Source organism: Oryctolagus cuniculus, chromosome 11 (assembly GCF_964237555.1).
Source record: "Oryctolagus cuniculus chromosome 11, mOryCun1.1, whole genome shotgun sequence".
In the NCBI taxonomy this organism is placed as follows: Eukaryota; Metazoa; Chordata; class Mammalia; order Lagomorpha; family Leporidae; genus Oryctolagus; species Oryctolagus cuniculus.
In genome coordinates, this window is record NC_091442.1 from 44,639,140 (window position 1) to 44,654,516 (window position 15,377).

At 46.7% G+C, this 15,377-nt stretch overlaps 1 protein-coding gene across 1 annotated transcript; it reads left to right on the top strand.

The window, feature by feature from the left end:
- Nucleotides 1-703: 703 nt before the first annotated feature.
- NAA20 (N-alpha-acetyltransferase 20, NatB catalytic subunit) lies at nucleotides 704-14,570 on the top strand. The gene is made up of 6 exons (XM_002710945.5): nucleotides 704-971; nucleotides 4,528-4,552; nucleotides 8,035-8,125; nucleotides 8,706-8,841; nucleotides 13,228-13,373; nucleotides 14,076-14,570. The coding sequence occupies exons 1-6, from the start codon at nucleotides 919-921 to the stop codon at nucleotides 14,159-14,161; spliced, it is 537 nt and encodes a 178-aa protein (XP_002710991.1). The 5' UTR covers nucleotides 704-918; the 3' UTR covers nucleotides 14,162-14,570.
- Nucleotides 14,571-15,377: the final 807 nt, after the last annotated feature.

Genomic DNA, 15,377 nt, shown 5'->3' on the forward strand with positions numbered 1-15,377 from the left:
TCCCAGCTGCTCCACTTCCAATCCGGCTCTCTGCTATGGCCTGGGAAAACAGTAGAAGATGGCCCAAGTCCTTGGGCCCTTGCACCCACACGGGAGACCCAGAGGAAGCTCCTGGCTCCTGGCTTCTGATCAGCACAGCTCTGGCCGTTGTGACCATCTGGGGAGTGAACCATTGGATAGAAGATCTCTCTCTCTGCCTCTCGGAAACTCTGCCTTTCAAATAAATAAATAAATATTTTTAAAAGCCTCTTTTTAAACGTGTGGCAGGCAGTGGTCACGTTTGTGCTACCTGTGGACCTGAACTTGGGGCTCTCCGGGACTATTGCTACACCTGATTTATGCTCATGCATTGTTGGGGTTGGAAACCACACCTAGAACTCAGCTTGGGCCTCGGAAGGTCCTTGTGATTGGGGGTGGGGAGGCTCCTTTTTCTCAACCACCTGGGTTCTCATCCTCCTGTTAAGCCTGTGCCTCCTGTCTGGTTAGTAAGTTGGCCCCACGTGGTGCAGCTTGGGACCCAGGGGAGTTGGAGACCTGCGTGTCTTGCAGTGCCGGTTTCACCTGGATGAGTTATTTGATTTCTGTCCGCCAAGACCACTCCACTGGTTATCTAGAGAGAGGGTGAGGGAAAAGAATCTTCCAAGCAGGTGGCTCTGCTTCCGTCTGAGTCTCTACACCTGTGTTGCCTATACTGTTAGCCATGACCCGCTGCCCGCGACGTTAAAGGAATGTCCCGGTAATACCAGACGTCGGCCGCCAGAGAGCGCTGTGTCTTCGCAGTGTGGCTGAGAGACTCGTGACCCGGAAGCAGTTCCCCTCCGTTGACCCGCCGTGGCCGTGCGCGGGGTGCTTTCCGGTGGAGTGGGCGCAGGGTCGAAGCGAGCCGGTTTCGGCAGGAGTTGGGGTGGCGGCGGCGACATGACCACGCTCCGGGCTTTCACCTGCGACGACCTCTTCCGCTTCAACAACATGTGAGTGCGGCGCGTCCTGGGCCGCCCGCTGCTGGCCGGGCGCAGCCCCGGGGGCCGCGGTGTCGGAGGCCGGGTGGGCCCGGGGCTGCGATCTTGGCCGAGGCCCCGGGCGCTGCGTGCTCTGGGGGCGCGGCTGCGGGGCGCCCGCCGCTAGCTGGCTCGTGGAGGGCCCGGGTCGCGAGCGAGGCAGCTCTGGGGCCGTGGGAGCCTGCGGGCTGGGTGCCCGGGCGGCCGCCGCTCGCGCCCGGCTGCTGTGGCTACGCAGCCCGGAGCGGCGGCCTCGTCCCCCTTCTCTCCTGTACAGCCCGATGAGCGGGCATTTGCGCGGGGTGCGGAGACCAGGCAGGCCCCGTGACTCGCAGGCACTGTTTATTTTGGAGTTGTCCGGGCAGTTGGGAAAGTTGACTTTATTGTCCCATTTCGCCGTCCTGGCCCCCGTGCCGTGTCTGACTTGCGGGGCAGCAGGTCCCGGGTCAAGGGGACTTGGGGACGAGGTAGCCAGGAGCAGCGCCGAAGGGCGGAGGCGGTGCGTGCGGGGAGAGGTGCGCGGTCGGTGCGAATGCGGGTGTGGTTCCTGGGACAGAGCAGCCCGGGAGAGCAGGGTGACACGGCTCGGCCCTATGGTCAAGAGGCTTCCACTCGGCCTTGCGGGGAGACTCCTTTGTAAGCCCTGACCGGGGCCCAGCCCAGGAGGCTCGCATTGCGCGCTCGCCGCCCCTGCACCTGTTATGAGTGCTCCGGTGATAACCCGTTTAAGTCCCGCTACCCTGAGACGTGCTGTCTGTCATCGCATTCTGTGAATGAGTGAACCCCGGCGTGCAGGTGAGCCGGCCCTGAGATGGGAGTGGGTGGAGTCAGCAATTAATCCTGGTAGCCTTTTTTTTTTTTTTTTTTAAAGAATCACAAAGTCAGAATACTGTTTTAAAAAGATTATTGGGGGCTGGCGCCTTGGTGTACGTAGTAGGTTAAGCATCCTGTGGCGCCGGCATCCCCTATGGGCACTGGTTTGAGACCCAGCTGCTCCATTTCCGATCCAGCTCTCTGCTATGGCCTGGGAAAGCAGTAGAAGATGGCCCAAGTCCTTGGGCCCCTACACCCACGTGGGAGACCTGGAAGAAGTTCCTGGCTTCGCCATTGTGGCCATTTGGGGAGGCAACCAGGGGATGGAAGACCTCCCTCTCTCTCTGACTCTTCCTCTCTATCTGTAACTCTGCCTCTCAAATAAAAAAATAAACCTTTAAAAAAATCTATTCACTTATTTGAAAGGCAGAGTTAGAGGGAGAGACAGAGAGTGCTATCTTCCATCTGCCAGGTGCACTAGCAGGGAGCTGGATCAGAAGCGAAGCAGCTGGGTTTAAGTGGCTGCACCACAAAATCAAAGTGTTTATTGTATTCTTTCGGTTGCAACATTGTTAAGCATTCCTGCTACAGCAGTACTGGTCTGCAGGAGCTTACCAGCCGTAACAGTCAGCGGGAATCACACACCCAGTGATGAAGGCATCCGATCAAAGGGGCAGGTGGTTCTTAAAGAGTTGGTCCCTGGTCACAAGGGATATTTTGGAACTGCAAATGCTTGGCTGAGAACTGCGGCTTTGGGGGCTAACTTCATTCCCAGCAGCAGCTCTGTGACTGTGAGCGGAGCAGAGGAGTTGGCCCGGGCAGCAGCGCACAGGTGGTGGCCTGAAAAGAGCTTGTGTTTGGGAGGGGCAGCCTGGGAGCGAGCGGACAGGGTGCAGCTTGGCGCTGCGGGAAGGGGTGGAAGGGTGTGACGTGACACAGGTAACGTGGAAGGAAACCACAGCAGAGCCCAACGTGGGGCTTCCGAGATCATTCTCTTTGTTCAGGTCTCCGTCATAGGCCCGCGGGAGACCCTCACTTCCTCCCCGCTGGCTCCTGTTGCGTGGATTAGGGCATTGTGGTGGGAAACTCAGAGTCACTGAAATTAGTGTCCGAGGAAGACTTGAAGCAGCGCCTGTAGAACGCTGCAGTTCACCTAACAAACACGGACTTTGGGGAAAGTATTTGAGTGCCTACTGTCGGCCAGTATAGAGATGCAGTGAACAAAACAGAAGAACACTGGTGTCTCTATGGAACATGCATTTTAGAAGGGAAGCAGTAAATACAACATGTAGAACGTAGTGTTGCGCAGAGAGAAGAAGGGACCCTGGAAGGGAGTGGGCATTGAGCTTTGCACTGGGTGTCCAGGGAAGGCGTCAATGCAGACGGACCAGAAGGAGTGGGTGAGTCCCGTGCACGCAGGGGCAGGGGAGCTGTACGGGCAGCAGTGACCTGCGTGGCTGCAGTGGACTGTGGGCATGTGAGGGGACACCCAGGAGGAGGGGTCAAGTTTAGGCCTGGACTAGAGAGAGAATTGGGGGATGGGAGGTCGTGACTACCTAGGTGACTGGGAAGCTGGGTGATGTCCATGATGGAGCGTGGCTCCCTTGGCCATCCAGGATCGCAGTGTGGCCCACAGGTGAGGTGGGATGTGGGGGGCTGAGTGACGAGAGCGTTTCAGGTGGCGTGGGGGGGGGGGGTGTGCTCCACGCTGCTGCTGCTGTGTGCGTCGTGTTTACACACTTCTAGGAAAGGGACATTGAAGATGCAGGAGCAGCAAGCACACGAACTGCTCGAGAATCCAGCTGTCTTCCGGACTTGACAAATTGTTAAAAACCAAAATTGTTAAAAAAATTTTTTTTGGTGAAGTTATTCATGTTGATATGTAATTGATTTATTATTCTTAATAACAATTTTTAAATATTAAAAGAGCTCACATAAACAGTGTTTTGGGGGGCACTCATTAATTTTTGCACATAATGTTCTGACACTGAAAAGTTAGAGCGGCCGGACTAAAGAAGTGGTGTGTGACTGGCATTGTCGAAGGGCCCAGAGAAGAATCCGACCAGAAATGGGAAGAGGCTGAGCTCCAAAGAGCTGGTTCTGTGTCTGGCACAGTGGCGGGTCCAGTAACTGAAGAGCAGAGGGCGAGCCGTTTGGGGATGGAGGAGATGGGTTTTAAGAGTGTTGATTTGGGGGTGAGTGGTGTGTTAAGAGTCTGAGAGAATGGAGGAATGGTGGTGATGTAGGAATGGGGAGCAGAGACTGCGAGGCGGGAGCACCCACTGTACAGGGGGAGTCACGGACCAAGGAAGATCTTCCAGGGAAGGCCCCAGAGGCAGGGAGGATCCTTGGGGTGGGCAGCTGCAGTGACCATCTGGAACCTTCTGTCTGTGGGAGGAACCTGCCTGGACAGTCCCCAGTTCCACTAATAAGTCGTTGTCTCTTAGAGGATGGAAGACCCGGATGTAGACCTACTAACTGTAGATTAGCATGTAAGGACGTGGCAGTTAAATGGAAATGTATGGGCAGCTCTAGCTGCTGTGACGGCTCATCGTGGCCATCACTAGTTGAGTTTTCCTCACCCCTCAAGTTGGTTTTAAAGTTGCAGGTTAAGCACTTTTTTTTTCCCCTGGTGATAATATTATGTTTAGCATGCTTATCTAGACTGGTTTTTGTAAATACTGCTTACTATTAACATTTTTCTTGTTTCTTTTAGTAATTTGGATCCACTTACAGAAACTGTATCCTTTTTTAAAAAAAATTTTACTAAATAGATGAAAATGGAGAAACAAAAGGAAAAAAAAAAACAGCCTTGAGTACCAAAAAAATAATAAAGCTTGTATTTGGGGAAACACCATAATCAACATAGAAAGGAATTAAAACAAAAATGAGAGCAGAAGTTGTCTTCAGTCTGCTTGACAAACTGTTGATATAATACCTCATATAAATCTGTAACAGTACAAATCCCCCTCCCCGGCGCCTCCCTTGGTGATCAGCGCAGCTGTACACAACAGAGAGCAAGGGACGTCTGCAGATGGCGCATTTCTCTCTGATGGCATCCCCAGGGTGGCCTGGATCTTCCTGATCCCGATGGCTGCCGGAGCAAAAGCACCCCCACACGTTTCCAAGGATCACCAGAGGGAAGTAGGGTGTGGCCTTCCCTCTTAAGGATGCTGTTGGGAAACAGCGCAGAGCCCTTCTGGGTCTCACGGACCAGTGCTTGTCTCCTGCCCCACACACCCAGTCTCATCTGGAGTACAGAAGTGTGAATAAAGGATCTGGAGCAACAGTTATTTGTCTTTGTCACTCTCTTGGTAAGAGAGTGGGCAAAGATGCCCACAGTGGGTTATGCTGCAGTAGCAGATAAGCCTCACAGCTTCAGTGGCTTAGACCACAAAGTTGGGCCTGCACTGTGGCACAGTTGGTAAAGCTGCCGCCTGTGGTGCTGGGCATCCCATATGGGCACCTCTTTGGGTCCTGGCTGCTCTGCTTCTAATCCAGCTCCCTGCTAACGTGCCCGAGAAAACAGCAGAAGATGGCTCAAGTGCTTGGGCCCCTGCACCCATCCATGTAGGAGACCTGGGAGAAGCTCCTGGCTTCATCCTGACCCAGCCCCAGCTGTTGGCAGCCATCTGGGGAGTGAACCAGTGGATGGAAGTTTGCTTTCTCTGTCTCTGTGTGTAACTCTTTCAAATAAGGGGAGAAATCTTCAGAACAGAACACTACCACCAGAGTTGGATTCCCTAGTTGTGATCTGTGGCAGGTGGATTAGAGGGTCCTGGTAACGATGGGTTCCCAGAAGAGCACATATAGGAGGCTAGTGCACATATTGGAGTTCAGTCTCAGTAGTCAGAGACATAGGAATAGAGCCAACATGATAAAATTCAGTGCTGATGATTGGTGAGGTGATAGGACATTCTCGTAAGTTGCTAGGAACGTTATTAACTGCCACAGCGTCACTGGCAGGCACTTTGGAACTGCGCTACTATTTCTTTTTCCCGAAAGCTGAAAATCAGCAGAGGCAGCTGATGTCAGGGTTGGCAGATCTGGTGTGCTGCCTGTTTGTGTAAATAGGATTTTATTGGGACACATCATGCTGATTAACTTACATGTTGTCTGTGGCTTTCACAGCTTTGAATAGTTGCGGCAAACAACATATGTTCCACGAAGTCTGGGCTACTTCCCATCTGGCCCTTCCAATAAAAAGCTCGCTAACCCCTGAGCTGCATCATTAGAGAAGTTGTTTATTTCAGGGGAGTTACAATATTAAAGTTTCAGAGCAACATTCACACAGAGTAATAAGCAAAGTGAAATAAGCTTTATTCACGAAAGACTTAAGGTTTTTGAACAACTGGAATAATCTAGATAACCACGGTCTCAAGACAGATATTTAAACTGTCTCTGCAGGCAAAGTAATGCTATGTAGCAGAGAAAATTGACTACAGAGATGAAGGTGGGAACAGGACTACATATCCAAAGTTGAACAGCAAAGCAAAAAAATCCAGTTTTCCTTTGTATTTTAAAAATTATGACTAATTAAAGATATTTCTGTTCAAAAACCATTTTTTTTAACTTGACAGTAAATGCCTTATAATCCAGGTGAGCCCGGATTTGAAAGTGACCAGATGATAGGTCCTCACGGTTGATGGGCTCCTCCTGCAGCCAGAGGGGGGCAGGTGGCAGGAGGCAGGAGAACAGCCTGCCATGTTAAGGGTTATGTCTGAGTTCTCAACATTACAACTGCCTCAGAGATTTTTGAAAAGCACTAATCGAGTTTTCTAGGAACTCACATGACCGACAGTGTCCTCTTACGAAGTCACATTAGAAATCTTACATTAGGAAGAAATGCAGGAATGAGTATGTGTGAGGGCATCCCAGGGTTGAAGAGTTAAGTAGCGAACGTAATTATTCAGGCATTTATATTGACAAAATGCCTATTTCAGCTTTTATCTGCTTTCTTAGAAATGGAGAATTTGAATCAGTGGACAGGAAAATCGGATAACAGTTGCCTCTTGGAGGACTTAAGGCCACTTTTTTTTTTTTTAAGTTTGAGACAGGTCTCCAATCCACTGGTTCACTACCCATATATCCACAACAACTGAGGCTGGGCCTGGGCGAACCAGAAGCCAGGAACTGAAGCTGGGTCTCCCCCGTGGGTGGGAGGTTGAACCAGCCCCTGCTGCCAACCAGCGTGCACATGAGCAGAAAGCTGGAATGGGGAGTGGAGCCAGGATTTAAATCCACGCACTGTTATAAACTTGAATTGAAGTTCCAAACTGCTGGGCCAGACGCCCCGTGCTCCCAGGGTAAGTTTGGAACATGGCATTCATAGTCCTAAGAGGAGGCAGTGAGCACAGGTGATGAAAGTACAGTGCAGAGGTTGATACAGCAAGTGGACCGTAGGAGAACTCTGGAGTTCTGGTTCTCTGCTTTCCATTACAGGATACTGTCCCTATAATATATGTGAGGTTATAGGTCTAGATAATTGGGTTAAAACTCCATGCTACCATAAATATTTCATGCAGTGATCAGACAGAAACCATACATATGTAGACCTGGGGATAAAGTAACAAGCAATATACTTTTTTTTTTCAAGAAGCAGCTTTCAGCTTTTCATTTCATTTCATTGATATTCTCACTTTTTTCCCCTCCACTTTTTTTTTTTTTTAAAGGAAGATTTATTTATTTGAAAGGCAGAGTTACCAGAGGTCTTCTGTCCACTGGTTCACTCCCCAGATGGTCACAGGGGCCAGAGCTGGGCTGATCCAAAGTCAGGAGCTTCTTTCGGGTCTCCAGCATGGTGCAGGGTCCCAAGCACCTTGGCCATCTTTTTTTTTTTTTTTTTTTTTAATATTCTATTTGAAAGAGAGAAGGAACGGCAGAGAGAGGGCTTCCATCTGCTAGTTCACTCCCCAGGGAATTGGCTGCACTGATCCAAAGCCAGGAGCTTCTTCCAGGTCTCCCATGCGAGTACAGTGACCCAAGAACTTGGGCCATCTTCCACTGCTTTCCCAGGCCACAGCAGAGAGCTGGATGGGAAGTGGAGCAGCTGGGACCAGGCCCAGCGCCCATATGAGATGCCGGCACTGCAGGTGGAGGCTTTAACTGCTACACTACAGCGCCAGCCCTGCAATATACTTTACAGGAGTCTTTTCTCAAAATATTCTCTAATGAAGAACCTTTTCCTGCCTGTTATTTTTCACACTCCTTAACAGGATTCTAGTATGGGATTCCTTTTTACCTACAGTACCTCGCCCACTGGCCAGAGTATTTCATTGTTGCAGAGGCACCTGGTGGAGAATTAATGGGTTATAGTAAGTATCACGCCATTGATACTTTTTTCAGAAGTAGTTAAGATCGTCATAGGTTTCAACTTGATTGAGACTGCAGGATTAGATAATCATTGAACTTCTGGCTATTTTAGGCATTGTGGTAGGTGTAGGAGATACGACAGAACCGGACACATAGCCTCAGTCACCTTGGAGCTTTTATTCTGTATGTGTTTAATTACTACCTGGTATATTTGGTACATAATGCAGGGATCGTGGCGTCTTCATAGACAGTATTACTAACAAGAAGTTGGAGCTGTGAAGTAACTGTCATGTATAGACACCCACATGAGATGCAGAGCTTTGAAAAAATACATACTCTAGGCTTTTGTTCAGAGTTTGTTCGTAATACATCATTTCTTTCAACTTATATTGATCCTGGCTGTAGATACATAGCAGTGCATTTACAGGTAAATGAAAGCATTAATAACCATTAATTGGATGACCTCAGATAGTGCTTAAGTGTTTATCTTAGTTTCCTTTGCAATAGAACTGTGCCAACAGTAATTATGTGTTTATATGTAAACCAGTGTATCTACTGAATGTATTTTTGTTGTCTTGGCAGTTATGGGTAAAGCCGAAGGCTCAGTAGCTAGGGAAGAATGGCACGGGCACGTCACAGCGCTCTCTGTGGCCCCAGAATTTCGCCGCCTTGGTTTGGCTGCTAAACTTATGGAGCTACTAGAGGAGATTTCAGAAAGGTGAGGTACTGTTTTCTTCAGTATACTAGTGATCTTTAAACCTGGATCATTGTGATTCTTCCCTGGGGCTGACCGACTATCATGCTTTGTGATTTACAGGGATTGCATCTTCAGCCTCCTGTGGTCCTCACAACTCTGTGCTGTTCAGAGCGGTCTTACTGTTCCTATTCTGTGACTGAGGGAAGTGAGGTGGGGTTTGAGGCCCTGCTGTAGGCCTACCAGCTGTGTAACTGGTGGCGTCCACAACTGGCTCTCGGCAGTGTGTTTGCCACTGTGGCCCGTGTTCCTGTATGCTCTGTTAACTGTACTGAGATGCCAAGGGCAGTGTTTTCAGTGTTCCTAGGCCAAAAGAAAATACTTTAGTGTGGGGAGCAACCCGGACTAGACTGTTACTGGAATTAAGACTTATTCTATGCATCTGCTCTCCCACAATATGGTGCTGGGAGAGAAGAAAACAGCTTCTACACAGCTGCCTCCAGTTCAGCCAATAAACTGTAGGACTTGCTCCTGATTGGAGGAGAGCAGCGTACTCGGCGTGTGGGCAGCCGAGTTGGGATTGGCAGAGGAGGACTATAAAGGAGGAGAGAGAGGGCATGCACCAGGAACATCTAAGGGGAACATCTAGCTGAAGGAACACCTGTGCAGCCCCCGAGAGAGCCGGCCGGCGGTGTGCCGCTCCCCTGCGGAAGTGGGGAATGTGGCAGGGGGAACTGCCCTTCCACGGAGGTGGAAGGGACAGTAGCCAACCCGGGAAGAACCAGCAGCAAACCCGGGAAGGGCCGAGCAGACAAAAGAACAGCACAGGGTCCTGTGTCGTTCCTCCACGAAGAGGGGGAGCGACACTTTAGCACTTGAGATATAATTGCTTAGGACTATTTACAGCCTAACAGTTCAGTAGCCTTTTGAAAAACATTTTTCATTTTGAACTATGGTAATCTAGTAAGATGTATGTACATGTTGAGCCTTGACTTTAATGATTAACACTTCACTGACAGACCCATTATATGGATGTTCAAAAGGCACTAGTGTTTTAATCTTAGCAACTGCCAGAAATCCAGCTTCATTAAAAAAAATGTCATATACTGCTGACTGGTGGTTTGTCAGTTTCTGACATGTAAACTATTCTGCAGTGCCTCAGTATAGTTTAGGAACTAGATTTTGAGAGGGAGAGAGCTTCCATTCACTGGTTCACTCCCCAAAATGGCTGGAGCTGCACTGGAATGAAGCCAGAAGCTTCTTCTGGGGCTCTCACATGGGTGACGGGGCCCAAGCACTTGGGCCATTTTCTGCTTTCCCCTGTGCATTAGCAGGGAGATGGAGCAGCTGGGACTCGAACCAGTGCTTATGTGGGATCCAGCAGCACAACTTGTTACACCATCCTCCAGGAATTGCCAGTATTATGGCACTGTTTGAGACAGACCTGTTAACACCACCAGTGTTACACAGTATTTTAAATGGAGGCTTATTTAGAAGAGGTGAGAGATACAGGTATCAGATAGGCCAGTCAGTGCCTAAAAGTGTAGCAGAAAAGGACTCTTATGGCATAATTTCCACTTAATTGTTGGATTTAATAGTGTTGCCCTTGGCATCTCAGTACAGTTAACAGAGCATACAGGAACACGGGCCACAGTGGCAAACACACTGCCAAGAGCCAGTTGTGGATGCCACCAGTTACACAGCTGGTAGGCCTACAGCAGGGCCTCAAACCCCACCTCACTTCCCTCAGTCACAGAATAGGAACAGTAAGACCGCTCAGCAAGGAGGGGAGGAAACTGCCTATGTCCACAGGGAGTTAGAAAATGGGTTCACAGCAGATGTGACCTTGCACTTGGGAATTAATGTAGTTACAGGATAGTCTCTTCCTCAGTAGAAAACCACTAAGGTCCCTTCCCAGGTCTAAGCCCTTGTTATAAGCTTTATTTGTATAGGTATGGCTGTACATACATACATAAAATATGTATATAAACATAGGTACATGTTTGTAAGTGTATATACATTAGAAATAGTAGTATACATCTATATATCATTTCCAAACAAATGAGGAGAAAATGATAAAAATCAAAGGCAAAAAAGGAAATTAACAAACTAAGAGGATGGCTGTATCTGGTTAAGGACAAAGAACTGGATTCCATGTACAGTAAAGATGAAACACTGAAAGAAAAACCATGCATGTTCTGACCAAAACAAAGTTGGCATACTTCCATTATAATATTTATATTCCAGTTGGGTGACAGTTTCTAGAGTGAAAAGGGATCCCTGCATATTAGTGGCTCAAACCATCAAGATGACCAGTTAAGCATCTTTTGTACCCAGTGAGACAGATGCTTCTTTCTAATAGAAAAATTGGCTAAAGCATAGAACAAACTTTCTGGCTCAGAGAGAGAGCAAATACATGAGGGGTTTTCAAAAATGTTTTGTACCAAAATTTCTTTTATTACATTTCCCGTGGACTCCTTGAAGTACCCCTGTATTAGGCTGCAGGCTGTCTAAGGCCTGTGTTATGTAACAACTTTTCAGTCTCAAAAACAATTCTTAGCTGCAAGCTGACCCTTGAGAATTTAAAAGTCTTTTCACAGAGGAAGCTGCAGCTTCTCATTTAAGAACTTTACATAAAAATGCCTTAACAAAATCTTACTCCTTAGTTGAAAATATCCCAGAAAAATCATTTGCAAAATGGTTTCACTTACATATAAATATATAGAGTTCAATGCAAGGTTGTTTTCTTTGAGTAAACCTGATAAAAGCCAGTATTCACTTCTGGATAAAAATTGTGAATTAGGAAAGGTCTGTGAGCAGAGACCATGTCTATCTGCAGAACAACTGCAGGAAATACCAGGTATTCAGGAAGTTCATGGAACTGGGCACGCATCCCAACATCTGTAACCTTCCATGTTCATGGACTTGAAGAAACCAGTGACAAGGGGATGACTGCAGCTGTGCTCTCTTCAGTAATCAGCTGCAAATCCAAGACAGCATAGGAAAGCGAGAGATGTAAGCATCTGAGGTTTGGGAGGAAACTCAACTGTTACAAAGAGAGGAAATCCACAAGAATCTACAAAGTTACTAAATACAAAAGCAGTATAAAAATCTTTATAGAAAGAGGTGCCATTTGTGTGACACTAAAAAAGAACACATAGTTAAACATCTAATATAAGCTGTGGAAGACCTCTGAGATTTATAAAAACTCAAGTGCTTAACTAATTGGAGAGATAGGTTATCTCCATGGATCAGAGGATATTACAGAAATGATCAGTTTGCAATTTGCTAATTATTTTTTGTGGGACTTGTTAATTAGGCTGATCGTGAAACTCAGACAAAAGTAAGACAAGATTTCTGGAACATTTGTCATTCTCATTATCTGTAATGAGAGCAAGAATGTATATTACAATGGTCCAGACTGAGAAACAGACCCAGTAATGCATGGATTTTGACATACCTCAGAAGCAGTACAAATCAGTGCTCTACAGACAGGTAAAGGTGGCGAGACAATTCCATATCCATCTATATGGGAAAAAACATTGTCCCAGGTTGCAGAATTCCAGATTAGAAACCTAGATGTAAAGAGCAAAACTAAAAAGCCTTTTGAGTATAATAGTGCAGAGTGTTTCATGTAGGAAACCAGCTTCTTAAAAGATAATTTTTCAGAAACACTATACAATGTTGAATACCTAGAATATATAGAGAACTACAGCTGGGGAAAAATCAATGAGAACTATATAGGAGAATCCAAATGGCCATTAAACAAAAATACATTCAGCCCCATTAGTAATCAAACATGCATATTTACATCACACCAAGATACAGAGAGGCTTGGCTGTGGACCTAAGTTGCTAGACACAGGCTGGAAAGTGTAGCACTATGCAAGTTGAAAAGGTGCACCCTCCTCTGACACAGCAACGACCCTTCACTAGAGACCTTAGATACTATACGGTGAGACACGCAGCACAAAACTGGAGATTTTTGTCAGTATGACCTGGATAGCTTGTATATTCATACAATGGGATGCTAAAGTCACCTAAGAAAAGTCACAAGTATTTGAGAATTTTATATAAATGGAATCAGACTTCTAAACAGGGGAAACTAACAATAGGTAAAAAGTAAGGAGATAATGGTGTAGTCACTCTGGGTGACCAACCAGTGGGAGACCTAAGGGCTTTAGGGCCACAGCCATTTGTTTCATAATGTCACACAGTATGCCACATCAAATCTTTAAGATGAACACATCAATTACTGTGACATAAAATACATAGTATTTTTAAAGCCAGGTACTAGAAACATTAAAAAAAAATGCTGTTTTGAAATTTTTTTTTTAGAAAACCACATATTTAGATTTTTTGGTAACAAAAGCAGTCACCTCATTCTAACATTTTCTTTTTCTTTTTAAAGAAAGGGTGGATTTTTTGTTGACCTCTTTGTGAGAGTATCTAACCAAGTTGCAGTGAATATGTATAAGCAGCTGGGCTACAGTGTCTACAGGACCGTCATAGAGTATTATTCAGCCAGCAATGGGGAACCTGACGAGGACGCCTACGGTAGGTTCTCTTTTTTTTTTTTTTGACAGGCAGAGTGGACAGTGAGAGCGAGACAGAAAGGTCTTCCTTTTGCCGTTAGTTCATCCTCCAATGGCCGCCACAGCCAGTGCACTGTGCTGATCCGAAGGCAGGAGCCAGGTGCCTCTTCTGGTCTCCCCTGGGGTGCAGGGCCCAAGCACTTCGGCCATCCTCCACTGCACTCCTGGGCCACAGCAGAGAGCTGGCCTGAAAGAGGGGCAACCGGGACAGAATCCGGCGCCCCGACCGGGATAGAACCCAGTGTGCCAGCGCCGCTAGGTGGAGGATTAGCCTACTGAGCTGCGGCGCCTGCCTAGGTTCTCTTCTATGGTGGAAACACTACATTCATTCAGCAGATTTAAACTTACTGAAGTAATTGAACAGTTCAAAGAATATTTGATCTTAATAGCTAACCAACCTTTGTGAACCTAATGGCAGTTTTATTAACTGATCAGTGGTTAATTTCTGTCGATTGTTGTCTTACTGTGTTACAGGCATGGTGTTTAGAACATTTGTATGCTGAGCCCAATACTGGGCGTTTGTTGGCATCTGATTTACTTGCAATTGGGAGTCTCAATTATCTTTCAGAAAGTAGGGGACAGGAGACAAGACTGTCTAAGAATTCTAGCTCTACACTTTGAATTTAGAATCTGGCTGCTTACATTAATCTTTGCTTCCTGACAGATATGAGGAAAGCACTTTCCAGGGACACGGAGAAGAAATCCATCATCCCATTACCTCATCCGGTGAGGCCGGAGGACATTGAATAGCCCTGGGCAGTGGTTCTTAGGCAGCTGCTCCAGGTGGTTATGGACAATGTTTTCATCGGATGATCTTGGAGCTCTAGTGGAGAAAAGTAATCATTGAGGTCTTAAAGGCGTGAAGAAACTGCAAGTTATACTTTCAATAGCATTGTTTCCAGTTAGCAATATCATACCTATTAAAGCTGTTGACTGTACTGAGATCCAATCAGAAAGGCAGCTAGGTCGAGGAAGCATTCCACTCATGTTCACTGTGTGCTAGGGAAAGACTTGCTCCAATCTCCCCAATTCAGTGCCTGAGAACCACTGCTGCACATATAAATTTTTTTATTTTGTACTGAATTGTTAATTGAAGCTTTAAAAGCATATATGAAATGTATAAATCTAAGGTGTATAATAAAATACATTGTTGGTTCTATGGATGTTTTCTGGAAGTTTTTTGGCCATTTATAAAACTTAACACATGCTAAATGGTGACCTTTAACAAATCTGGTTGTTTTTGTCTGCACTGTGGTAAACTTCTTGAAAGGGACATGCAAAATTGGGGCTGTGCCAGGCTGAAGTCAGGGGCCAGGAATTCAACCCAAGGTCTGCACCCAACCACCTGAGCCGTCACTTGCCGCCTCCCAGCCTCTGCAGTGGCAGAAAGTGGAATCGAGAGTGCAGGCCCCCTTAAGTAGTGTCTGACTGCACCAAATGCCACTCTATGAAATGTGTTTCCGATGCATCCTTGAAATAATCCCTGCTCAGCATACTTAAGCTTCCTTATTACACATTTTATATATTTGGTAACTGGGAAGAACTTACTATGTAAGAGGAAAAAGAACCCAATTCCTAAAGAAACTTGATCAACGGCCAACCATGCATTTTTCACACAAAATTTTCTCACCTATAAATAATGAATTACTAGAGAAGCAACTAAAGAAATACAAAAGTAGTAGTTACTAAAAACCTTTTACTTTTGAAAGGACTTATAGGGTAGATGAGAAGTATTCTTCCATGAAAGAGTAACTTCTTCCTCCAAGCATTTCATACTGGCACTGCCTATTATGCAAACATGGTCATCAATTTCTGTCTTGTGTATACAAAACAGCTACTGATTACACGTCCATACTCTGCTCTCTCTGCAGACTTAGCCAACAGAGACTGTAATCTATTTTCCTTTTTTACTGACAAGACAGACCTCAGCAAGCAAGAGCCAGAAGCCACACACACCTCAGAGGCT

Bases quoted from the DNA above. Each gene is read 5' to 3' on its own strand.
- NAA20 (XM_002710945.5), top strand. From the start codon at position 919: ATGACCACGCTCCGGGCTTTCACCTGCGACGACCTCTTCCGCTTCAAC. The intron at 972-4,527 runs GTGAGTGCGGCG...TGTTTCTTTTAG, and splicing joins CTCTTCCGCTTCAACAACAT to TAATTTGGATCCACTTACAG. The intron at 13,374-14,075 runs GTAGGTTCTCTT...GCTTCCTGACAG, and splicing joins ACCTGACGAGGACGCCTACG to ATATGAGGAAAGCACTTTCC.